This window comes from Alosa pseudoharengus, unplaced genomic scaffold, assembly GCF_046254945.1.
Source record: "Alosa pseudoharengus isolate Yale_2024_CS ecotype anadromous, Long Island Sound unplaced genomic scaffold, YU_APseudo_1.1 YU_APseudo_1.1_scf_9, whole genome shotgun sequence".
Classification (NCBI taxonomy): Eukaryota; Metazoa; Chordata; class Actinopteri; order Clupeiformes; family Clupeidae; genus Alosa; species Alosa pseudoharengus.
Genome location: NW_027468881.1, coordinates 26,129,615 through 26,145,928, shown reverse-complemented (window position 1 = coordinate 26,145,928; position 16,314 = coordinate 26,129,615). Strand labels below are relative to the sequence as shown.

At 42.1% G+C, this 16,314-nt stretch overlaps 1 protein-coding gene across 2 annotated transcripts; it reads left to right on the top strand.

Moving 5' to 3' along the window:
- Nucleotides 1–5,020: 5,020 nt before the first annotated feature.
- On the top strand, nt 5,021–13,665 carry eif2d (eukaryotic translation initiation factor 2D). Of its 2 annotated transcripts, XM_076275635.1 has the most exons (15): nt 5,021–5,226; nt 5,652–5,842; nt 6,083–6,166; nt 6,368–6,458; nt 6,654–6,761; nt 7,184–7,467; nt 8,287–8,404; nt 8,807–8,852; nt 9,472–9,578; nt 10,496–10,651; nt 10,816–10,905; nt 11,175–11,270; nt 11,376–11,496; nt 11,986–12,160; nt 12,806–13,665. In XM_076275635.1, exons 1-15 carry the CDS (start codon nt 5,171–5,173, stop codon nt 12,874–12,876), a joined length of 1,794 nt encoding a protein of 597 aa, XP_076131750.1. In that variant the 5' UTR covers nt 5,021–5,170; the 3' UTR covers nt 12,877–13,665. The 2 variants fall into 2 exon arrangements, with proteins under 2 accessions (XP_076131750.1, XP_076131751.1); XM_076275636.1 differs by lacking the exon at nt 5,021–5,226 and having other exon boundaries at nt 5,793–5,842; nt 6,083–6,276.
- Nucleotides 13,666–16,314: the final 2,649 nt, after the last annotated feature.

Genomic DNA, 16,314 nt, shown 5'->3' with positions numbered 1-16,314 from the left:
CACACTTCATGTCGGGTAGTGACAGTGGTGCGGTCCTTAAAGGCATAGTTCTGCAACTCTACGGCGTCTCAGTGCAAAGTGACACGACTTTTTACAGTGTAGATGTGTTTAAAATCACATCATTCAAGCCAAAATGTGCATCTTTCACACCTAGATGGATGCATTATTTTGTGGAATTAGGACTGAAGCACGAATTGACTCATGAGAGGGCAGTAGAAGTGAAATTGCCATAGGTTATAAAAGCCTTCCAGACCCTTTCATCAATCTCTTTGTAAAAACAGTGGCTGGGGATAGAATAACAGGTGATTGTAATTTAGGTTTAAAGCCTACACGACAAACAATTTTCGCATAATGGTCCTGATACAGAACATGTTCACCTGAGCAACAGTGATCAGCTGTAGGCCTAAGAATATCAGGAAATTCCATATGAGTTCAAAGAGCTCAATTGCTCAATGTTTGTCCAAAAAGTCCCCATGTGACTGACCTTTGACACCATGATATTACCTGATATTTTCGTCAATTTCCAATATGAGTAACCATCTAGTGTTAAAAATGTACCCAATGCGTCTAAGAGCGACGAAAAGGGTTGTACTCCTATCTGTGACAACAACGTTACATAGTGCAATTGCAACACCACACGTTCCAGGATGGCATTTGCCATGTCAGACTCCATTCTCCTATGGAAAGTCAATGTGGTGTCAAAATGATTTGGAAGCTGAACTCAGTTTCACTTTGTTTATCATTTATTATTGGGGTGATATATTGGGACAACAAGTTGAATGCACACACAGTGGTTTTCAAAGTGGGGGCCGCAAGGTGGTGCCAGGGGGGCCTCTGCAAGTTGGAAGGAAAAATAAAAGCAATAAATAAATACATTTGAAAAAAAATAAAATATACCTATTACTATGAGGGGAGGCTGTTATACAATGGCATTATAATAATTTGTTGCATATCTGAACATTATATTTTCCATGATAATGACTAGGAATAATAGTATGCTATAATAGAGTGATAGCTCTCATATAGCAGAAAGCCCAAATGCAATTTTTACACACTGTATGCTCCATCGCGAAATGCTTGTAGCTAAAATAATTATTACTGTAGGATTAGGTTAATGTATTTTTACATTTGCCGTAGTATTGTCAATAGGTTTAATAACACATAAAGGGGGTCCTTGGCCAGAACCTAGTGGTATTTGGGGGGCCTTGTTGTGGAAAAGTTTGGGAACCGCTGCACTAACAGACACTACAAGAATGTGCCTTATCCTTCCCTCATATCAGTGTTACATATACCCTCCTCATAATCATTATATAAATACTTATACTGTATTGTTTCTACACAACCCATTTACTTGTGTGCATTCCTAGTTCATTTCTATGTGAAACCATTGCACTGAGACTCCACTTTCCACCCTGTCTTCTCCTAGAACATTCCCTGGACAGCTCAGGGCATCCGCATCTCACAGGCAGAGACTGAATCTTAGAGTTCTTAGATGGGTCTAGGAGATGACACCACCCAGACACTGGTGTTACCACACACACAGTATATCTGATGTGAACTACTCCACCACCCTGGGGTGCGTTGGCAATGGGAAATTGTTAGCAACTATGGTTTTGGGAAACTCATCCCTGGCCAGGAACAGGTGCAATCTGACCTGAACCAGTCTCACACACACACACACACACACACACACACACTCCACGGATAAGGTGTCCTTAAGCAAGGCACCTAACCCCAAACTGCTCCCCGGGCACCAGTTCAAGGGCAGCTCTGTGTGTGTGTGTGTGTGTGTGTGTGTGTGTGTGTGTGTGTGTGTGTGTGTGTGTGTGAGATCCTGGTAAGCTCACTGCTCCAAGTATGTGTGTACACTACCCCCGGATGGGTAAAATGCAGAGAACAAATTTCCTACAGGAGTTTCCAACAAGACAATTAAGTAACTTATGTTTTGAGTGAGCCTCTTCTGCATTTACAGACTGTAGTGTAGATCATTCATTGCAACATTTAACCTGGTTGTCATGCATTGCTGACAGACAAATAATGCTATACTGCCAACTGACATAGGGGTGGAAATTCAGGTTTTGGACCTAGAACCCTCATATAGCCATGGAGTGAATGGAATGGACCCTGGACACACACAAGGTTGTCAACCTAAAGTGGACATCCTTAACCCATGTCCTGCATACCACACTGTACCAATGAGGGAGACAGCAGGGGAGTATCAACCTGGGTCTGCAGGTTTCAGCTTGTATTGTAGGCTACGTATGAAGAGTTAAAACTTGCTGCTGTTAAGTCTTACCAGCCAATCTTGCCACTGGGCTGCACATGTTCTCAATTTAGTCTCCATCTGCTCATTTCACCCCTAACTTGGAGAGAATTTCTTTCAACACACAAAACCCAGCCTTCACGCCAAAGCATGATTGCAACTCAGTCTTGGCCTTTCACCTTTAAATTTGGCTACTGGTAAGGAGGTAGGCCCACAGCCATTTCCAAACATCTATGCTACACATGGAATTTAGAGATATTGCTGACAGCTCTCTGTCAGTTCCCAATTCTGTGTAGACCTATTTTGTGTACAGTGTGTGTCTCTTGTAAGGCAAGACAAAAACAAAAGTTATGCAATTGGGTCTCTCCACTCAGAGCGGAAGATGAATTTCGTTCTAGTTAAAAGTTAGTAGCAAGTAAGACTATTCCTACCTTTAGACGTGCGTTGCATGATTAAAGATGCTTCATAGGTTTAAGCATAAAGTGAATTACAAAGACTTATACATTTCACGGTGTGTAGGCCTCTTTCATCCTTATAATTCCCAATCGGCCTGATTAGCTGCTTTGTGGCATTGGGACCGCGTTTGTCCTGTATTAGTCCAGTCATTTTAAGCCAAAATAGGGGTCAAGGTTGAAAAAATTGCAACACAAGCAAACTTAACTGATTTTGAATCCTCAATATGTCCTGAGTAAGGGAAAAAAAGCCCCGAAGAATCCCAATAGGGGAAAGTTTCGAAAAAGACCCAAATATACCCTATTCATGCGCCTATACAGTATTTTTCTCACGTGAATAGGGGGAAAAAATTAACCTTCACATATCACCATGAAAATTACTGAGTTGATTACTTACATCAAGACAAACAAAAAATGTATTATAAGTTTTTTGAAATTGTTTGTTAACATGGGCAAACAGGGCATAATGTAATTATGTATAGCTAATTTGTATAAATATCACAACGGAGCTAATAGTCTAGGCAAAGGTCTGACCCAAAACTAATTGCAACAGAATTTATTTTCAAATTTGTATATTTCAATTGGTGATCTTTACACCATAGTAAAAGACCATGAAAATCCAGTTGGTGGAAATATGTTAAAATGAGGGTTGTTTTATGCATTATTCTTCAGCAAATACTGAAAAAACTGTAATTAGAATGTTGTAGAATACACATTCTAAAGAATATCTGACCCCATCTAACTTAACATGGAATTTTAAAATCTTGCATTGTTGAGGAACATGAGAACAAAGAGTGAATTCTTTTGGCTTATTTCAGACTGGTTTGTTGCAAAATTGGTGTCTATTTTTACATTGTGGCCCTTTGAATCAATGGAAATGGTTGTTGAATCTTTAAATAGAGCCAAGTGGGTTTTTTGCATGTAAGTGTTCCACAATGTGTAATCTGTACAAACACATAGGCATTATTCAGCCTAGGAAAGTGGTTTGGTGTTTACTTAATCTGATTTAGAGGTCACTGAAACATACAGTATATCACACTAAAGTATCAGTCCATCATTTTGCAAGTCTTATAGTAATTGACCTCTTGCCCAGGGGTGACTGATATAATGTCTGTCCAATCAGAGGGGGCTGTATGATGCCCCTTTAATTTGCACAATTTTTGTCTAAAACAATAATCGGACAGCACAGTATGTTTATGTTAGTGAATGCAGGAAAATTGTGAAGGCAAAGTTGAAGATGGACATGATCATGTCCTAATTCGACAGAAGGGTGCAGATGGGATAACTGCAGTTAGCCTCCAAGTGACTCTATTGTTGTGACATCTGGCAAAAATGCTATACTAATAAATATAGTTTAAGATTAATAATTAACAATGCATGCCTATGCATGGGTCATGGTTTTACCAAGGTCATAAAACAGTCAAAACTATACATATTCTAAAAGTATATGCACTGTACATGAAATATAGCATCAATCAACTTATGTCCCATCTTCCTCCATACCATGCATAACACATACTCCTCTATTCTGTATAGGCAAATCAAGTGAACAGCTGATACATTTTGGCCTGCACTATTAAGGGAAACAAATTAAACACCATAAACTATATATTTTCTATAAGCATATACCCTCTAGAGGAGATATAACACCATTTAAGACATTTCCCATCTTCCTCTATGCCATGCACAATACATTGCCCTCTATTCAGTAAAGGCGAATCTAGTGTAAAGTGGATACATTTTGGCCTATACTGTCCAGGGAAAACAAATTAAACACCATAAACCATATATTTTCTATAAGCATATACCCTCTAGATGAGATATAATACCAGTTAAGACATGTAATATCTTCCTCCATGCCTTGGACAATTTGTTTGTCAAATGTTGCAATTCGTTTTGGGTCACTTTAGCTATACATAATTACATTATGCCCTGTTTGCCCATGTTAACAAACAATTTCAAAAAACTTATAATAAATTTTTGTTTGTCTTGATGTAAGTAATCAACTCAGTAATTTTCATGGTGATATGTGAAGGTTAATTTTTTTTCCCCTATTTGCGTGAGAAAAATACTGTATAGGCATGAATAGGGTATATTTAGGTATTTTTCTAAACTTTCCCCTATTGGGATTCTTCGGGCCTTTTTTTCCCTTATTCAGGACATATTGAGGATACAAAATCAGTTAAGTTTGCTTGTGTTGCAATTTGTTCAACCCTTTCTCCTAAAATGACTGGACTATATAGGAACGCCAATATTAGAATAACTTGTTTCCTACCCGGACGTATTTTGTGTTACATGTGTTTCCCCACAGCAAGCAGGAGGCAACTGCTGCAAATAGCATACAGTTTAGTTAGCTAACAATGGTCTGTAAGATATTTAATAATTTTTAGATAGCACATGATCATCATTCTGTAAGAAGATACCTCGCAGATACCTGTTTTCAGCCAGTGCCAAGATGTTCGAGAAAGCATTTCGTGTGAAGTCCAATACAGTAATTAAAGGATCTGACAGGTGTGACTTCTTGCTTACTAGATTTCTAGACAAAATAAAAGTACTCAATGCAGAAACAGATGTAACTAGTCAATTAAATAATGTATTTATTTTGTGTTGTGACCATGTTAACGTTATAAATATCACTCAGCTTCGTCGTCAGCTCTTTGTCCCATGCGAATCTTGTACAGTATGCAGTAACTTCTGGACAGGGACACTGATAACGTTAACCATTGTAACGTTAATAACTGAACTGAAACATTAACTTTTGGTGTATTTCACGGCAATTCTCTTATCGTTAGAACCTGTACCGATTTATCTGATTAAACACTGGTTGTGTACAGGCTCAGGACAAAAGAAAATGCAGAATTAGTGGCCTGTAGCCTAACACCAATGAAATTAGTCGATTGCGTGATGATTACTAACTGGCATCTCTCTGGTTGTAGGAGAAAGCTGCGAGCTGATATCTCCGCGGCGTTTCCATCCCTCTCGGCGGATGAGCTGTCAGAACTCGTTCCCAACAAAGATGAGTTGAATGTGATGAAAGTTTATGCTCATAAAGGAGATGGAATTACATTTTATGTACTCCACAAGAATCCTATCTTCTTCCAACTGGAGAAACAGATTTACCCCACAGGTACAAAGGAAGTCATTGTTGCCAAACCCCGTTGGTCTTGTCCTACTATAAGATGGCATAGTGTTGAAATGCTGCTCATTTGCATACATTGATTCAAGTAATTACCTTTCATTGCTTTAAACTAGGAAGTACTGTCTGCAATCGTGTGAACTTCATGTGTACAATGCTGTACTGCTTACATACATTTTAACAGATGTTGTCGTCTATTGATCGAAACCCTTTAAAAAATATATTTTTCAGTGTACACCCTCTGGAGGTATCCTGATATGCTCCCAGCGCTCAGAACCTGGCCAGCAGTTATACAGAAATTAATTGGCGGTGCAGGTACTGTATGTCGGAAGAAAATGATTTTTATAATCACTAACTTTGCAACTCGGTCTGTGTCACTGGTTAACGACAGAACCGTTGTTTAGCGACAGAACACCACTGACAATGTGAGCATGCCAAAATAATTCCCTATTATGTGTTATGCCACAGAGAGGATTTCTCAATGCATTTACACGTCTGCCCATCTCTTCCCATCAGATCTCATGCTGCCTGGGGTTGTTGCGCCTCCGTCCGGTCTCCCTGAAGTTGCTCGTGGAGATGTCTGTGCCATTACTGTGGTTGGAAATAGGTATGCAAGACTGCACTTTCCAACGTTGTTTAGTGGTTAATCTATTGAATAGAATACATTTGTAAAGGTGAACAGAGCTTAGTGGCTGAAGAGCTCTGTGACTGAAGGTTGTCAGATCATTAGACTAAATGGCTAAACATTAGAAATAAGCTTGAAAGTTCCTCCTTAAGCTTGATAAATATTGTTTGTTCCAAGAGCGCCTGTTGCTGTGGGAACTGTTACCATGTCCAACTCAGAGATGGCAAGCAGTGGCATGAAGGGCAAGGGAGTGAATGTTCTCCACACCTACATGGATCAGCTATGGTGAGGACCACAGTTTCCCATGTACTGTACTGCCCTGCCAGACCTTCATTACTCTTACTGCAGTATTAATGTTTTTGGTGGATGTAAGGTATTTAATGCTTGGATAGCAGGGCTGTTTTTTGTTGTTGCTCATAGCACTGGTGCTACAGAGGTTGATAGTTTTGTAGCACAATCCACAACATCTCTAGCATCGCATCGGTTTGTAGTTACAAACACCACATCTGTAGGATACACTCTAGAAAACATTTTAAATAAGGTGTCACCAGTGCTAAGCTGATAAGTCATCCATAACACAGACTGATTTTTTTGTAGCATATGCTACATATATGTGATAGGGGCGTTTACTCTTTCAGCTACCCATGTAAAGTTTCCAAGTTGTCTTTTTCTTTACCACAAATCTGTTCCCTTGTTTTTTTCCACAGGGCATTTGGCGATAAGAGTGCTCCTCCTACCATCGCTGCGCACGATGACAAGGATGTGGCGGAAATGTTAGAGGAGGGTGGAGGTGAAGACGAGGAGGAGGAGGGAGAGCAGGAGAACGGTGAAGGAGAACCTCACCCCACCCCTGAGGGCAGTCGGCCGACGAATGTCAACTCCACCTGTCCAAACATCCAGCAACTAAGCCTAGCCGAGGGCGAGGAGGAGCAGGTCGATGAGGAAGACGCAGGAGAAGAACTGGAGGACCAGGACTCCAGATCTCCTCAAGGTGAGAGAAACTGAAGTTTCACAGAGGGAAAAATTAAGGGATTTCAGTGAGATCGTCTTTCCCTGCCTTAGGGCTTGTTTTGTGGCCTGTTTTGAAGGGGTAATAGGTCAAACTGTGCTAATGAAGGCCTTTGCGAGCAGCGGAATGACAGTCCTGTCAACCTTGTCAGGCAATCCTGCAGCAAGAACAAAAGGCACAGTCTTTAAGGTTTCCAGGAAGGTTCAGACTGAAGAATTAACATTAAATGCCCATTTTGAACAGTTTTGATTACAGTTTTAACACACAATTCATAGTGTGAGGAGATAGATTGATTAGACTATGAAGACACATACTTATGTCATTATTCTCCAACCATGTATGCGAACATGTATTAAACTATTCATAGTTTATTTGGACGCAGAATTGTAAAAGTCCGGCTTCAGAAAGTATGAGTATCTGATCTACCTGGCTGAGATGAGTTGTGCTAATTAGAATCTGCTGGTTTAGTGAATAGTTGGAACAAATATGTGGTAGGACTTTTACTTTCTGAAGCCAGACTTTTACAACTCTGTTCGGACATACGTAGTGCAATGACTTTGTCATGTCATTGTTGATAGGTCCCTGATGTTATCAGCACAGCGTGTAAAACGAGGTGTCTGCAGGAGGCCCTGAGGTGCTCTTGACCTTCCTGTGTACCTCTGCATGAGGGGCCATCAGGATTAGAGAGGAGACACAGCTCTGGGTAGAGGTCCTTGCTCCAGGGATTCCAGGGGTACGGTGGAATTAGAGCCTGTCTGGTGGGAATGTTGACGTGTTGTTGTCTTTTGTTGTTGTTTACAGAGCAGATGGATGAGTTACTCCTCCAGTGTTTCTTCCATGCACTGAAAACCAAGGTGAAGAAATCAGAGCTCCCCCTGTTGACCAGCACCTTCCTGCGGATCCACATGGTGTCCTGCTGGTATGACTATCCCCACTCATCTCATCCCCTAGTCACACACCCCTAAAACACACGTTAATATGGTTAGTCACACACCAACTATGTGTAGAATCCACTTAGCTGACGCAGACGGTCCTGAGTGGGGTTTTATTGTCTTCATGGAGTGTGGATGTACTCTGGATGTGCGCGCTTCCCACCACTTACTTCTACCACTTTCTCCTCCTACCACACTTTGACTAGTTCTCATAATGTCGGCACTCTCATCCACTACTAATAGTATTGGCAGATGCCGTAGTAATTCCTAGCTAAGGTCTCCACTGCACTGTAGCTTGAATGTGATTCTCTTGCTGTAAGTCACTTTGGATAAAAGTGTCTGATAAATGAATAAATGTGAATGTTAATGTACTTTTTCCTTCCTTCCAGCCCTAGTGGGAAGCAGCTTGACATTAAGAAATCTAGCTACAAAAAGGTATAGTGTTTTATTTTATTATATATAAACCAGATTCCACTCTACAACACAACAGTTAAAATTATACTCTTTGTAACAGGTTTTTGAATTATTATACCCCAAACAGCGTTTCAGTGATATAGTGGTTTATTTCTCCATTATTTAATCTAAGAAAATTATTTCGTGTTATCCAATGTAAATTGGAATGTTGCGATTTTGCTATTATCTCCTACAAAAACAAAAGAGCAAATGGATTCTTGTGACTCACTATCCTGGAGTGATGTGGAATAGAATGCTTGGGGTAAATTGCTAAAGATAACAGAAAAATATCAAATGGTCCAACTAGACACTGTGCTATTTCTAGACATCCATGACAGAAGTACGAGGCCTGCTGGAGAGTGTGTAGAACATCTTTAGCTGAAGAGGAAGTAGGCCAGACTCATGAAACACAGTTGCATCAAAGAGATGACTCGCTAGACCTCATCAAAAATATCTCACCGAAACACCACATAGAGCAGAGCTTGCCTTTCAGGATGAGAAGTGTCGGACCGTTCTGCCTGATATAAAACAGAATTCAGTCCTTTTCATTTCACTCATCTCCTGTTTCTGTGCTCTCACCCCGGTTACTGTCTCCCTCCAGCTGTCCAAGTTCCTGCAGTGCATGCAGACGCAGCACCAGGTGGTGCAGGTGAAGGAGCTGAGTAAAGGCGTGGAGAGCATCGTAGCGGTGGACTGGAAACACCGCGAGTAAGTCTCCCGCACTCCTTCTTGGTCCCTCCACACCAACACACTCACAGGGTGAAACTTGACTTAACCCTTAAAGGTGTAGGTTTTTGAACATTCTAAGTTCCGCAACAATTGAAGGTTCTAAAATTCTATGTTGAATTCAATGAACCCAGATATTCTTTAGAACGTTCATTTCTCAACATTCCCATCACACCGGTGTGACGGTACTCCTTTAAGGGTTAGCGATGGCACAGGATGTTGTGTTTGTTGTTTATGTTTATGTTTATATTTACTACCAAGGACTGTACGACACACACAGGAGAGGTAGCTCACCCTTCCCTTCACTATTCCCAGAGAAATTCCAAGCAGGGCTTCATTTTTGTTTGGGGCCTGGCAGTGTACTCAAAGAAAGGGCAGCTAGCGGGTCGTTAAATCCTCATGCAACAGACTTTTGACAGTATTTTATGCCTGAATTGAGACGTGGGCCAGGCCGTTACAGATTTGAAAATAGATGATTATTATATAATAGCTTTCTTATAGCGTTCACTTCATGCATAGACGTTTTCCTTGGTTTAAAGAGGAATTCCGGTGATTTATCACATAGATCTCTCTTTCTCTGGGGGCATGTTCATGAGCCCACATGTCCTCAGAGTGTAACGCTGTAGCTGCCTGGTAGCTCTTGCTGTTGGTTGCAGCAACTCGAGCTAGGTAGAACCGATTGTTTTCTTGTGATCGTTTTTTTTCGTACCCACAGTACTCGGTGTCCTCGAGAAACAGAGATGTATGTGAAAAATCACTGGAATTCTCTTTAAGAGCTGTGCATGTGTGTTCAAACCCTCTCTTAGGTCAGTGGCTTCACCAGACTTCCCATACACAGTGTAATTGCCTTAAGAGAACTTCTGCTTTTGAGTCTGTGCATGCTTTTACCTCCTTTTCAGACTGCGCTCGTTTGTTACCCCCGAGGATTGTGGGCCAGTAGAGGCCCCAGCGGAGGCGGGGCCGGGGAGTGAGGCGCTGTACCACCCCCCTGAGATCACTGTGATGTATATGGTTACCGCACGCTTAGAGCCTCTCTTCCAAGATGCACACAAAAGGTGTGTAAAGTATCAGATACTTTGCATATAGCAAAAGAGAATGTATCCCACCACATCTTGAAAGCTGTAATTATGTTTATGTTGAGTAAATATCAAACAGTCCGGGCTTTGTTGTGGGAAAGTTGTCTTGAGGTTGGCTCAGACTGTGCTCCTGTTATCCTCAGGAAAGGAGCAGCGTTGCAGCCCGCAGACGTGAGAACCATCATCACTGACTACGTCAAGAACAATGAGCTGGTTGATGAGGTCAACAAAAAGTGAGGGTTTTGCCATATGATTTAGTACTAAAAAGTTTGATGTTTTCTCACCTAACATGCTTATAATATTCTGTCTATGTTTTGGACCATGTAAGTGTAAATGTTAGCAGTTCTGGGGTGTGTTTCCCAAAACCATAGTTGCTAACTAAGTTAGCGACTTTGTTGGTTGCAATGCAATTTCCCATTGCCAACCAACTAAGTTGCTTACAGGTTAGCAACTATGGTTTTGGGAAACGCACCCCTGATCGGCATCTCTGTTCCCTTCGCAGCTTCGTCACTATTAACCCAACTTTGTGTGACTGTTTGCTGGAGAAATCCGAGTACAATGAAATTGAAAAGCTCAAATGGGATGATCTCTTCACCAGGTAAAGGCCTCAAAACACAAGGCACCAAAACGTATGTGAGGCACCACACTACTACTGACTAGAGTGAGCTTGAGTTGACTGAATAGCGCCCCCTTGTGTTTGCAGAACGCTGGGCAAGATGCAGCAGTGCCACCAGCTGCAGTTCCCCGGCCAGCGAGCAGTAGTGAAGAAGGGCGCTGTGGAGCCAATTGATATCTCAGTGGCCTCCAGGGGCTCCAACAAGAAGGTACTTAAGTGGATTAGATAAGAGTATAAAAGATTCTACGATTCTACTCCCTTTCTGTACTGTAATGGCCTTGTTCTGCGTGACCATCAGAAGTGCTACTAAGTGATTCATCATCTGTGTGTTTATGTTTATATTTGTATTATATGTGTGTTTATGTCTATAAAGAATATGGTGTGTCTTTATCTCGGGTCTGGATATGTTGTGTCATGTTTTTATAAGAGTGTGTCTGTGTTCTCTAAAGTAGTGTGTACTATTTCTTGGCTAAGCATAGAACATTATTCAGTGGAAGTGTTTTTATTGTGGATATAGAGCCATATTCCCCAGTTTTTTATATTTCATACCACTACTCCTCTTGTGTGTGTGTTTCTTCTATGTAATGCATGTTCCTATGTGTATTGTAAAGTGTAAAGTGCTATAAGAATAAAATGATGATGATGATTATTATAGTAGTAGTAGTAGTAACATTTCATAACTCTCTCCTTCTTTCAGGTCACCATGGTAAAGAACCTGGAGGTGTTTGGACTGGACCCGGCGGCGGTGTCGGTGGCCCTTCAGCACAGAGTTCAGGCCAGCGCGGTGCTGCACAGCGTGCCCGGTGCCAAAGACCGCGTTCTAGTGCAGGTCCAGGGGAACCAGATCACGCAAGTGGGCAAGCTGCTGCTAGGTAGGTATCACACGGCCCATGTGTCCTCATTCTGCTGCTAGGTAGGTATCACACGGCCCATGTGTCCTCATTCCGCTGCTAGGTAGGTAGGTACCACTCGGCCCATGTGTCCTCATTCTGCTGCTAGGTAGGTACCACTCGGCCCATGTTTCCTCATTCTGCTGCTAGGTAGGTACCACACGGCACATGTGTCCTCGGTAGGTAGGTACCACATGGCCCATGTGTCCTCCGTTTGGCCTCCTCGGTCCTGTAATATGGACTCATATTATCATCTTGAGGTTTGTTTTTATTGCAGTTATGGATTTATAAGTTTGTAAAAGGAAGAGAAACTGGCAGTTTGGTGTGTGTGTGAGGACGTAACCTGACACTAGCTGTGCCTAATGACTTTGTGGTTGTGGTTGCATGGGGTTTTCCATTGGTGACTGTAAGATTCATTAATTAATCCTGTGTGTGTGTGTGTCTCTGTGTGTGTGTGTAAAGATTTGACCTGTTTTGTGTCCTACAATAGCTGCTGTCTTTGCATGGAAGCCTATTTTTCTTCTGGTACAATGTTGACTGTTTGCTGTTTACACTGAAACTTTTCATTCTTTTTGTAGAAAATGTAGATAGTTGGTGAGAATAATCAACCCTTTTGTCTCTTTACAGATGAATACCACATCCCTCGTAAATATATCCAAGGACTAGATAAAGCACCCAAGACTGGCAAGAAGAAGTAGAGCAGTCCACCAGCACAATACCCACTCAATCACTGCTGCCTAGCCACCTCTAGCACTCATTTGGTTCACTACTGTCGACTCTGAGAGCCGCCCTACTCCGCGTTGGACCCTCACACTCACTTTACTGGTGTGTGTGTGTGTGTGTGTGTGTGCGTGTGTGTGTGTGTGTGTGTGTGTGTGTGTGTGTGTGTGTGTGTGGTGACAAAGTCAGTTGCATATGACGCATCACATTCAATAAAGCACCTGTCGCTCTGGGAACAGACTGTGTGTACCAGAGTGCTTCTTGGCTGAGAATGTATGATTGGTTTCAAAGCATTTGACTCCAGCATGGCCCTCACAATGAGTGTTCTGTCCTGCCCTGGCAGACCAATTTAGCTAAATGATGTTATTGTAATTTAGAGGTAGCGCTCTCATTCAGATCTAATTATAGCTCCGCTGTAGAGCTATAAACTCACCCAGACTTTCATATGAAATATTTACGTTGCATTGATTGCTTTACCATGTGGCAATAAGTGGAGTTTGTGTTAACAGATTTAAACAAGCCTGATATGTATGTGCTCTATCAAGTACTTTGGTGGTGGCTATGCTCAGATCTATGGATCAAAAACACTTCATATGTTTGATTCCTCATATGCATGTAAAGATTCATGGGTTAACTGGGCAGTCCCCAGTCCTTGTGAACAGTCTATGCTGTGGCTCTGAGGCGAGCTTGTGATTGGCCGGAATATTGGCTGGAGATTGGCTGGTTCAGTTCAAGCCACTTTGTTTGTGGCCATTTTTTCGGGAGCCCTGCACTGGAGTTTGTTTGAGTTAATAAACTAGATGGCTAAAGGAATGAAAGGCATTTTGTGATAATCCATGAAAAGTGTACTGGCCTAAAACAAAAGACTTAAACCCCTTACCCCTATCTTTAAAGACACTCTTAAAGATCTACCAAACTCCAAATCCATAGACAGGAGCAAGACAATGGAGGGTTATTCCATGTCAGAGCAGTTTGCCCGACTGCAACCCTCACCAGGTTTTGAACCCTTTCTTACACAATTGTCACAGCAAGCAGCTGTGCCTAAATAGGGATGTGTTCCCCCCACATAGGTTGATCAGGCCAGAAGCTTCCATATAGTACCATACTCGCTCATCCCCCTACCTGCCTGGCTGTATTGACCAGAGTCCAGCTGTACAGTGCTCCAGGGAGAACAAGCCGAAAGACTGATGGCCAGCCATAGGGTATGGGTCAAGAGGTTGGAGGTCACCTAAAGGTCAGTCTCTACCATTTTTTAAGCACTACTCTCAGCTTTCAGTAACTCCTCGGTGCTGTCACCATCCACTGTCATTAGGCCTGTTCCACGCTTCATCAGTCACTGGACGCTTCAGACTGCAGCAGCAGCAGCAGAGGTAAGGGCCATGACATGCATGCACAAACACGCAGGAATGTAGAGGAGGGGGCTGCAAGTTCAGACATGGCCGACCCGCGTCTGTTTATGGCGTATGTGGTGTTGAAGGCCTAACATTGACCTGTTACACAAGGATATTTTCCACCTCCTGATAGTTTCCATACCCACCCCGCACCCCCTGCCCCTTTACAACAGGGAGAAAGTTACATACTGTAGCATTGACTGTAGCGACATGCAGGTCCTCAAAACATGTTTAATCTTTCAGTTAGTAGTATTGGTACAAAGCAATACTTGGCTTCCTTGAACTTTGCAGACAGAATATTTTGACATCATATGATCATGATGATTTATGCCATGCCATGATGACAATTGATATATACAGTACATTTGTACAGTACGCATAGAGTTATGTTTTCCTGGCCTGCTTTTCCAAAACAAGTTTCAGCCATACATGGAATTCATTCTCCAGTAGCCCACATGTATCACAGCAAACACACCGCAGTTTGTTATCCTCAGAGGGCCTTTAAAACACGTTTGCCTAGAAGGGTTGGGCTGTAATCAAATTCTTATCAGTAGACTAGAATCAACGGAAAGTTGTTGCAGGCAAGTTGTTGCAAAACATGTTCTGTTTGAAGATATAAAAAATGGCTCTTGCTATGAGTGTGCAACACAATGTATTTCTTTTACTTTAAAATAAGGGCTTCAAACTCATTTTGATGCTACACTGACTTATAATACGAAGGATGTTTCTGACTTTGTCGATGCACGCCCGGAACTTTTGATATTGCACTATGTAACGTTGAATGGGTAGAATCATGACCCTTTTAGTTGATTTTGGACAGATACTGTCTTAGCGCTAAAAGGCGTTGAATATTGACGCCAAGGGGCATAGATATAAATTCTTCCATCTTTACATACAATTGAGTCACATCCCTTTAAGAGATTTGACAGTTATAAACAAGCTATTGAGAATGGAAAGGAAATGGAGCTGCACCCTTGGGCGTTCCTCTGTATTTAACCTGGACAATGATGTCTGCTGATGATGGAAAATGATGTCCATTTATGTGGGGCATGAATTTTAATAACAAGCTCTGTTTTTATGCGGCAGACAGTCTGAGATACACGTCATCCAGTCACTTAGGTTTTATGGCCCAGCTCAAATAAGTTGGGTACACAAACACTGAAAATTAAGTCAGGTTTATAGAGCCAATGAGAAGGAGAGATCTGATAAGAAGACACACGAGTCTGTGTGCTTATGAGAGAATCACTTGTTGACCCACTAATAAAAGGACGAGGTGCTGATGGATATCTGCAACTGGAACCACTGCATGCATATGTTTTTACTTCCTTGTTTGAATACAAATCCGTGTAGATTTACTGGAAAGTGTTGCCCCTTACCTACCACTGCAAACACACACACACACACACACACACTCACGCACACACTCACACACACACATACACACACAAGCACACAAACAGTAAACAAACAACAGAGAAACATAAATGGAAAATTATACAAGTTCTCATTATAATGTGCGGTTCTGTCTGTATTTCTTTCTTCTGCCCCCTGTTCCCCCATCCAACTGCGTCCCAGTCTGCTCATTCGATGGATGTCTTCTTTTGAGGGGTGAGTGGAGAGAGTGGGCCAGGGCTTAGTGCATTTTTTTGCCTGTGCACCTTGTCCTTCCATTTTCAGCTCTCAGCGGAGCGGGCTTGTTAGAAAGCGTTCGGACATTTTAAGGGCCAGGGAGACGTCCGCTGGGATGTTTCGACTGCAAATGAACTTAAATGAGTGTGTCTGGTTCCTCTGCTGGTCTCTGCAGGGGATAAAACAGCCCGGTCCAAAGAAGAAGGAGCCCATTAACACAGGGCTTACAAGGCAGGAGAGCTCACAGAATCTGCTCTTTCAGAGTGCCAGGGAAAGATTACACTCTAGCCTCCAGCGCCACGAGCTGTGAATGAATTACTGTGAGATGATGCAGTCGCTGGCTGTGGCCTGGCGGGTGGGGGGTGGGGAGGAACCTGCAATTCATATCTGTGAATA